The sequence below is a fragment of the Pteropus medius genome, unplaced genomic scaffold (assembly GCF_902729225.1).
Source record: "Pteropus medius unplaced genomic scaffold, Ma_sr-lr_union100, whole genome shotgun sequence".
NCBI lineage: Eukaryota > Metazoa > Chordata > Mammalia > Chiroptera > Pteropodidae > Pteropus > Pteropus medius.
The window spans coordinates 12,637,063-12,647,249 of NW_024354500.1; the positions used below are offsets into that span (position 1 = coordinate 12,637,063).

At 32.2% G+C, this 10,187-nt stretch overlaps 1 protein-coding gene across 2 annotated transcripts in view; it reads left to right on the forward strand.

The window, feature by feature from the left end:
* The window catches only part of IBTK (inhibitor of Bruton tyrosine kinase), a 77,524-nt gene extending 68,078 nt beyond the window's left edge, over positions 1-9,446 (forward strand). For both annotated transcript variants that reach the window (XM_039853002.1, XM_039853001.1), the window contains exons 27-29: positions 6,802-6,873; positions 7,263-7,395; positions 8,170-9,446. In XM_039853002.1, the coding sequence (XP_039708936.1) occupies positions 6,802-6,873; positions 7,263-7,395; positions 8,170-8,301 (337 nt within the window). In that variant the 3' untranslated portion in view covers positions 8,302-9,446. The remainder of the gene's footprint in view (positions 1-6,801; positions 6,874-7,262; positions 7,396-8,169) is intronic.
* The last annotated feature ends 741 nt before the right edge of the window (positions 9,447-10,187 follow it).

Consider the following 10,187-nt stretch of genomic DNA (forward strand, 5'->3'; position numbering starts at 1 on the left):
GTCCAAGTTGTTATGTGTATCAATAGTTCACTCCATTTTATTGCTGAGTAGTTTTTCACTATGGATATGAAACAGTCTGTATACATCTGTTGCTGGACCTTTGAGTGTTTCTAGTTGTTTCTTTAGCTATTTTTGATACTGATTTTTAAAGTCCAATGTTTTTAAAAGAAGTTTATATCGTAAATGCATACATGTACCTTTAGTGTTGTTAAACTTTGACAGTAAAAATGATGTTTATGTCTAACTACATTTGAGTGCCACTTGTACACATACATACCACATATGTTTTGTATCTATTACATACATAATGATAATCAAATGTTTTAAAATAGTCATATATACATCTCTTATTAGAGTTGTCTATTCCAGGCAAATATTTTTAATTAGAAAAAATTCAGTTATCTGTTATCTTCTGTAATGACTCTACATCTTTTGTATTTTTAAAAACTGAATATAATACAGTCTTTTTTGACGTAAGAAAAAGTTTTTTTTTTAAAGTTGTATCATGAGTGATGGCCTGTAGTGATGTCGATGTTTTTAAATAGAAAGGTATGTAACTTCTTTATTTTCCTACTGTGAGACACACAAATCTGCTTCTGTTTGTATTCATCTTATCCTCCTCTTTTGTTTTGCAATAGAAGAGTTACCCTTCCCATCTAAGGCTAATATTTATACTTCTGCTTGTATCTTAACCCTTTTCCACTTCAGAAGCCTTAAAACTAATAATTATCCCTGTCTTTTCTTGTGGATATTTAACCTTTTCCTTTTACGTAGATTTTTCCCATCTGGTTTTGAATATGCTCAGGTCTCTGTCTTCTGGGATAAGATAATCAATTCCTTACTCAACCCCACACTTTTTTCTAGCAATTGTTCTCTCATTACCAATCACCTACTCCCTTCACAGCCAGATTTCTCAAAAGAGCTGGCAGCTCCTACTCACTTCATAATCTATTTTGGCTTCCAGTCTCATTACTAAACTGAAACAATTTAGGCTAAGTTCACCAGTGACCTTCATATTGCCAACACCATGGACTTTCTATATGACTTGTACTCAGGTCATCTTCTCATTTCATTCTATATTATTTCTACACTGTCTGTTCCATGAGCTATGTTCAATTATTACCTGTACACTAGAGACTCAAAGTTTATATTGCCTGCCCACATCTATTATCTGAGCTTCAGACTTAGTTATCCAACTGCCTTCATTCTATTTGAATGTTAGAAATACCCTAAACTTTATGTCCAAAACCAAACTTAATGTTTTTTTCTTATACCTCTCTCATAAAACCAAAATCTGAAACAAAAATACAGGTGATATATTGAAGAGCTCATTCTTCCTGATTTTTCTTACTCGATAAGTGGCATTTGCAAATCTTTGGCATGTCCATCTTCCTTACCAATGTCCAGTCTATCATCAGGACATTCCAGTTTTATCTCAAATATTTCTCAAATCCATATATTAAATTTAGTCTCCACTCCCGTCACCTTCATTCAGGCTACTGTGATCTTTTACCTAGGCTACCTGAGTAAGCCTCCTAACCGGTCCTGCCATGGCCTTTCTTCTTTTCTTTCAGTACATTAAGGCAGTGTATTCTTTTTCAAGCACAGATTTTACTGCTCTTAGGATAAAAGCTAGAATTCTTATATGGCCTTCAATGCCTACCTAGTCTGGCTCCTGCCAACCTTTTGATGATCATCTTTTAACATGATTTCTGTATTCCAGCCATCTTGGCCTTCTCTTGGTTTCTCAGATACAATTTACTTCTTCCCACCTATATACCCTTTGACTAGTTGACTCTGATTCTTCTTTCAGTTTCCATTCAGCCATATTCTTTGGCGAAGTTTGACTTCCCTTTCAGGGTCTGTTTCCTGTTATATGATCTCAACGCACTTCTCACTCATCACACTTCTCACTCTTCAGTTTTCACAGTTATACTTAATATTAGTGTGATTCTTTGTTTAATGGTTTCTGTTACAAGTATTTTAATGTCTGTGTATTCAACTATGTGTTCAGTGAGAGCAAAGAAGATTGATCTCTTTGCTCTTCACCAATGCTTAAAATGTTTCTTAGCATCTAGTAGGTGCTCAGTCAGCATTTAGTGAATGACGGGATAAATAAATGAAATAAAATTGTAGCTCTCTCTCAAGTAACATTTGTTTCTGATATAGCAAATTTATGCCTTAAGTGTATAAACTTTAAGTTATAAACAACTTCATTTTTGTAAATTTTAAATATTTTAAATACTAACAATATATATTAAAATATCTTATTTTGGATATTTTTATTTGTCATGGAACTCTTAATATTAAGGATCTGTGGTTTCATAGTTGATCACTAGAGTGTGCTATAACATCAGGGCACTTAATTATGAAAAGTAGGGTATGCCGTTATAGTGCTTTGGAAATTTTAGTTAAAGGAATATGTGATAGTATCATTCTATCCTTACCTTGGCTGTTTGGTAAGTGGAAGTTAATGTTTTAAATAGCTGTGTGTTATCTGATCACTGAGAAAGAAAACAGCTTGAGTTTCATTTTTTAATTTCATCAAAACTATGTAATCATAAGTTTTTTTAAAAAGGAAATAATAAAACATAACAGATGAAGTAGAATATTAATTCACTAAATTATGGGACACCTGATATATGTACAACAATCTGTTGGCCTCTCAGGTATATAGAAGTATATAATACACAGGCCCATCATTAAATGTATTTGATATCTAGTTGGTAAGTCTAAATATGCATACATGGAAATTAAATGACAGAACAAGAATGAAATTATAATACAATATAACAGTATTAAAGACATTACAGAGTAATATATGATTAAGTGCCAGATGAGTGGCTCAGAGAAGGACAAAATTATGGCTAGAGTTGTAAGGAAAACTTCATTGAGGAAGAAAGGCTTGAGTATTAGTTCATAAACATTTCAAATTCAATTCCAAATATTCCATCATTATCCTTATGGTCATATAAATAATACTAGAAAAAATATTGATCTATTTCATTGCCACAAGCTTTTGAACATAGGATGGGATTTTTAAATGGAGAGGAGAAAGGACAGTGTAAACAGAGGAAATAGTGGGAATTAAGCAAGAAGACAGGAATGCTTATGGTTCTTTAGGGAATTGGGGAGGGGGAGTGGCAGGGATTGGGGGGCTTATCTCAGGAAGTTCTACCAATCACACATTCTTGTTTTAATTGTAGAAAATGTAATTTTTTTCCCCCAAGGCTAAGGAAATCCAAGAATAACAATGTTATTTGGGAGGTTGGTTAAATGTAGAAAAGAGGGATTTATGCAATTTCTATTTGTTTATTGTTACTTATGGGTTCTTTTTCATTTTAAAGTGTTTTATTTTTATTTTACAATTACAGTTGATGTGCAGTATTATTTTGTATATATTTTATATCATTAAAACTTTTTAAAAATCTTTTTCATAAATAACTCTTTATATAATTCTGAGCAGAAAATGTGGTCTTGTGTTTCTAATTAGTGAGAAAAACTAATTGTCAGTCAAAATCACTATATCAGCTCTAATCTTATATAAAAATCTTTGTAGTTAAGCTAATAACAAATTTTTTAAAAAGTCACTTGTATGAGCAAAAAAGTAATTTATTCCTCTTAAAGTCTAAATTCAGCATGATTAATATCCTTCAGTTGAAAGTATTTGAAAGATTTTAGTTAGCCTACATAAATTTTATACAAATTGTCTATTGAGATGTCTATTTCTGTGTTGCAAATACCTTAAGCTTAATAATGCTATATTTTCTGAAAGCTTAGAATGTTTTTTATACTTGTTTAATAATAGTTCCATTTTGTTTAGCAATTTTGCTTCATTCTGAGATGAAATTTTGACAGACTTCAAGTTGTTTGGATAAATTTGTAATTAATGAAATTATCCATTGAAAAGTCATTAGTGGAAAGAATTCTAGGATTATAATTCTATGATCAGATTTGAGTTTCAGTCTAACACTTAGAATAGCCCTTGCATGTGGACCTTTCTGAATATGTTTCATTGCACATGAAATGAGAACAGTGATTCCTATCTCATAGGTTTATTAAGGTTTAATCAGATAATATATATGATAGTACTTTATAAATTATAAAATGTTACATAGTTATACGTAAGCTCTGATCGCTTAACTTTGATTTAACAAGGCATATATAAGATACTTTAGTCCTAATATTTAATTCTGTTAGCCAGTGATATACCATTTTTTAAGACAGAGCTTATAGCTTAACATTTAAATACTGATTGGTTCGACATTATTTTTGAATTTCTTTGAAAGTGTCAAAACACGTTAGCCGATCTCCAGACATCAGGATGATTTTTGAGCACCACTTCAATCATTATCTGTTTTTGTTTTGCATTATGCTTTTATGCCCCAGAAGGCCTTAGACTGACTTTAGGACCTTTCAAGGAACTTAACCAAGACTCTGTTTAAGGTAGTTATCTATTCCAACAGAATGTAGAATTTTTCCATTTATTTTATAGTCATCTTAATCTAGATTCTCATCACCTCATAACATGTTTATCCCAAAGCTTTCTAGTTCATCTCTTTGGCTTAAATTTTCTCATGGTCATCTTTTATTTTATCCTGGAGACTTCTCTTATTTTGGATGTCATAGGTCAGGAATGCAGCATAGAACTTCCTTAAAACTAAGAACCCTGTAACTATACCTATTTTCATTTCCATTTGTATTTCACTGCTTACATTTGGAGAAAAAAATTACTAGTAATTCAAAGGAATAAGGAACTTTTTAGGAAAATACTCTGCTTTTATTTTATCCCATATTTAAAATTCTTTGGTTTTCTGCCTCAGTTATTTATTCTCTAATTACTTTTTCACAACAGCTATGTTCCAGGTGTTCTGCCAGACACTGAGATACAAAGATGAATGAAACATAGCCCTGTACCTTGAGAGACTACTGTTAAGACAGACTTGCAAACAATAAGAGCACAGCATATGAAGCTCTGTAATAGTAACTGAAGTGCAGTAGGAGCAGAGAGAAGGTGATATTTGAGCCAGTTTTTAAAGAATGAGAAGACATTTGTAATGGAATATATTCTACACTAAGGGGAATACTAGAAATAAATGAAGCTTTGTGATAACTGAAAAGACTGTAGACTCTGAGTCAAAATAGCCTGGATTTGAGTTCTGTGTCTGCCATTTACCCAATTTGTGAATCAGGCAAATTATACTCTGAGTCTCTGTTTCCTAATCAATATAAGGGAAATTAAATACTTCCTTCACAGAGTATTGCAAAGATTAAATGAGATACTGTATATAAAAATACTCACTGTAAATTTGCCCACACGTCAGGTCTAAACATTTTAGCTTTCACTGTTTCATTTTAACTTTATTTCCCTTTTAATCTCTTCCATACTTTTAATTCACTCATTCTGTTTATTGAAAAGAACAGCCTACCTTTATTTGAGCCACCAGCATCTTTCACCATTTCTATATTTGTACAACCAAAACTCTTATCTCAATGTCACTCTCCTCATTTTAATGTCATTTCCTCAGTGAAGCCAACATCATATACTCCCTTCTCTATTATTTTAATTTCTTCTGCAAATCCATAGTAGTTTGTACATGTTGGTGTAGATATCAATTATAGTACACTAACGTTGTTTTATCATTGCTTAAATACATTTTAAAATCTCTCCTACCAGAGTTTTTTGAGGAGAAGGGACTTAGTTTTAATTAGCCTAGTTTTCGACACCATGGTGCTGCCATATTTCTAATAAATGTACATAAATGAATCAGGAAGTCATTATTTTAGGCACTATTTGTTCACACTCTGACTTTGTTGTTAAACCTGTCTAGGCCTACGTTTGCTCATTGTCAAAAGACAACGTCGGATTAATCGACGTAATCTCTAGGTACCTTTCTAACTCTAAAATTCCATACTTAGACCAGTCTCTATAATACCTTTGCTGATTTTCCCCCTTACAGGAATGCTTCCTACTCTCCTCATCCTCTTTTATTGACTTCTCCGTGAGGTCCTTTCAAATGACCAAATCTTTTTGATTTTTATAGTCTTTATAGTTAGTAGACCTCAGTTTCTTAGTGTCTTAGTGTCATTTTTGTTGTACTATATGTCATTTTATATGTTATTTCCTCATCTAGTTTGAGTTCTTGGAAGTCAGAGATCATGTTTTATATTTCTGTTTTATCTGTAATCCCTAGCTTGTCAAAACTATTTACTATATTGTAGTCACTCACAAAATTTGGCAGCTAATTATCTGGTTTCTATATACAGTGAATCCTCACTTAATGTCATCAACAGGTTTTGCAACTTTAAGCAAAGTGAATATAATGAAACCAATTTTACGGTAGGCTAATTTATAAAAATAAAAGTTCCTGTGGCATTTCATCAACATAACTAAACGACATTGAACAAAAGGATGAACAAAAGGATGTTACTCTAGGACCTCCTATATTTTGAAACAGTGCTAATTTGTCACTTTTAGTCATAAAATATTAATGTAAAACATTCTTTGCAAAGTTGTATTTCTTAATATACGTTTGATTACAATAAATGGCTATATGATATTATTTAAAAAAGAAACCATTCTCACAAGCAAGATGTTCCCCTATGGTAAATAATACCAAGATTTTATAAGACCTCTAATTTTTTTTCTTTGCTTATAATTTTAAAGGTAAGTCTGACTGCACACATTAATTTGTCTCCTGAGTTAGGGGGTTGCAATTCCTCCTCTGTCTTTCTATTAATAAGCTGTTTTACTGATGTTACTGGAAGCTTTAATTTTCAGTTTTGGCATTTGTTTTGCAGATGCTCTACTCATGGTATCCCAGGACCAGAAGGCAACCATATTTCAGATCTGCCACTTCTAGACAGTCACAAGTAAGGTTAATTAGCTTTGGGACCTCCAAAGGTATTCTTTTGCTTAGCACTGAAAAGAATATTAAGAAATTGGGAATAGTATGATATTGAATAGAATGTATTATTTGAATACTTTATGCTGCACAGTTTGAGTTATCTTTCTGTTGTCACATTGCTCTTGCTCCATCTCACTTTTTGATGTTTTCCAAAATTTTCTCTACGGCACTGGTCCAAATGAAATATTAGTTCTTTTCTATTTCTCACCTCATCATTCTGTAAATGGAATGCAAAAGCTTCCAGACCCCTTATGTCGTAAGTCACTGGGAAAAAATGTAACACTGTTAAAGAGGAGGTTTTATGTGCAAAAATTCGAGAAGATGAATAAGAACTCATTATTACTATTCTTTCAGTCCCTGGCTGTCTTCTTCATTGACTGCTCCTTCTGTGGTAGCCCCAGTCACTTTTGCGTCTATTGTAGAAGAAGAACTACAACAGGAAGCAGCACTTATCAGAAGTCGAGAAAAACCCCTGGCTTTGATTCAGGTAAAGAACATGCCTTAGGGAAGAATTACACTACATTCTATCCTTAGGTCTTAAGAAAATTATGTTCGTTTGCTTTGTGTAGGTGCATATATTTATCACATTAAAATGTGAATGCAATGTAAAACTAAACAGACATTCATCAATTTAAATATTAATTGCAGTATTCAGGATAACTAATTTAGAACTAATAAATTGTGATAAAGCTAATATTTTTAGTACTGATGATGCTTTGAACTGTTTTAAGAGACCAGAAGAGAACTTGGCATTATTTAGCACTCTACACTGCCTCAGAATTTCAGTAAGAATCATTAAGAGTTCTTAGGTTGTAAGCAGCAGACCCCAACTCTAGCTTACTTAAGGAAAAGAGAATTTATTGAGGGGTATTAAGATTCTACAGACTAAGCTGAAAGACTAGAGAGCCCTAGCTGCCCTAGAGAGTTTAGAAGCCAGTGTTAGAAAACTTGTACACTAACAAAGTATCTCACAGAGTGAAACTATTGGAATGAATGAACTCCAACAACTGCTTTCAGTTTGTTTTTTTTTCTACTCAAGATTAAAATTCAAGGAAAGGCAGGTATCTGATTATTCTAGCTCAGGTTTCAGGCCTTCAGCCCTCTTCTTGCCAATAGGATAGCAGGATACCTAATTTAATTTCACTGTATTATACCCATAGAAAATGGTAGTTCCACAAAAGGAAATTGGAAAGCTGATATAATCTTTAGTTTATAATTAAAGAATAAAGCAAATCTTTTTTTTTTTCTTCCCTCCTTTCAGATTGAGGAGCATGCAATACAAGATTTATTGGTTTTCTATGAGGCATTCGGCAACCCTGATGAGTTTATCATTGTTGAAAGGACACCTCAGGGACCACTGGCAGTACCTATGTGGAATAAGCATGGATGCTAGTTTGCTGTGGAATTAAGATGCATTTTTCATAAATCATGATTATTATAAAGAAAAGCTGTGGAAAAGAGTTCTTACAAATTTGGTAACATCATTCTAGATAGAATAAGAAAGATCTAATTTCTTTACTGCAGTTTAAGCATATATTTGTATGATTAAAAAGAAATCCCTTAGAATTGTGATTTTAGTAATTTTATGTAAAAATGTGAGAGGAAAAGCTAGGTTAAGTTTAAATAGAATCATTTCTTCTGAATTGTCTTAAAAGGAAAACATGAGTGATTGAAGTGTATAATTTTAGAGTGATGCATTAAAAATAACTTCCCATTAGAGAATTTGGGATAATTTAGGTTTTTGCCAAATGTCTGTTGTCACTTTTTTTTAATATGACATTGATGAGCTTAAAGTATGAGCGTTAGCCATTATTTCTGACCCATTAATGGCCAAAGTTTTGTGTTTACTACAGTAGTTATGTCTCCATTCTTGTCATTTTTTTCATCAGGCTATGAACGTTCTAGTCTTTTTAAAGCTTGAACTGCTCAAATGCCATATTATTTTAGTTTGGATAGCACATTCTCTATTTTGCATTAAACTATGGAGTTTAACAGTAGAAAGGAAATATGAACACTTCTGACGAGCTTAGTTCAAGATAATAGTTCCTTTGTAAGATTTGGAGTCAGTGTGGGTTGTTTCTTGGTGGGGAGGGGAGATCTTATAAAAGCCTAATTGGGAGAGAATCAATTTCTCAAAGAGTTAAAATTTTGTAAAATAAATGCTTAATTATACATTATGAGAATTAAATAATTTGGAAGAAGATTGATTACCTTATTTACAATGTTATGTAATCAGAAATTCTCTGAGCCAGGTTATATAAACAAACATTGTTTTCTTTATAGTATGTTTGATTTTTGAGTAACCACTCAATATTTTAAAAACAAATGTTAAATCTGTGTTCCAGTATCTAGACAGATTGGGAAGGTTTGTTTTAGTTTCTGGGACATAAGCCTAGGGTAACATACAGGAAATTTACTGCTATAATTCAGTTGATGGAAATACAGCTGGAACTAACTCAGCACTTGAAGTTTAGCTCTACTCGAAAGCAGCAAACTTATAAGCAAATGTCAATAAAAATTAATATTGATCACTGCTAATGTGTGTTTGATATCTTGTACTATATTAGCATCTATTATAGAAGGAATTACTAATTGTTCTTCCCGATGTCATATATGACAGTCAGTATTTAAGTTAATGCTTTATACTTCTTTGACTACTTAAAAGGGGTTTTTTTCTAAAATACACTGTGAAAAGTTTAATATTATGTGTTTGAGTAAATTGAGAAGAAATGAATTTTATGTTTTATTGATATTACAGTAGAGGCCTTATGAAGTAATTGATTTATTTTATTTGAAGCTTCAATTCTTACATGTATATTGTCATCTTTAGTATATAAAGATGCTATGAAGTGATGATTTTCATGGTGTACTTCATGCCATTTGGGAAGCACCCTAACGGGCCTTTTTTGGATGGGATGTAAAAGAAAGACAAGGGCCGACCAAATCTGTGGGGCGTTAGGCCTTTACAAACCTCAATCAGAGCAGTTGCATTTTATGACCTGTTTTATAGTGAGATATTATATAAAATTTCATTTGGAAAAAAAATTATTTTGCTCGTAAAATGAAAGATAAGCACGCTATAAACTATAATTCATAAACAATTCCATGAAGATTGCAACTTGATACATTGCCACCGAAAAGCCCAGGAATGTGATGGCTTTTTTCCCCCTAATAATAACATTATTCTGCCAGCAATTATTCATCTTTAATCCTATGACTTCAAGAAAGACTTAATAGAATTGAAGAAAATATAGAAATGGGCAATTTAAAGGATCAATG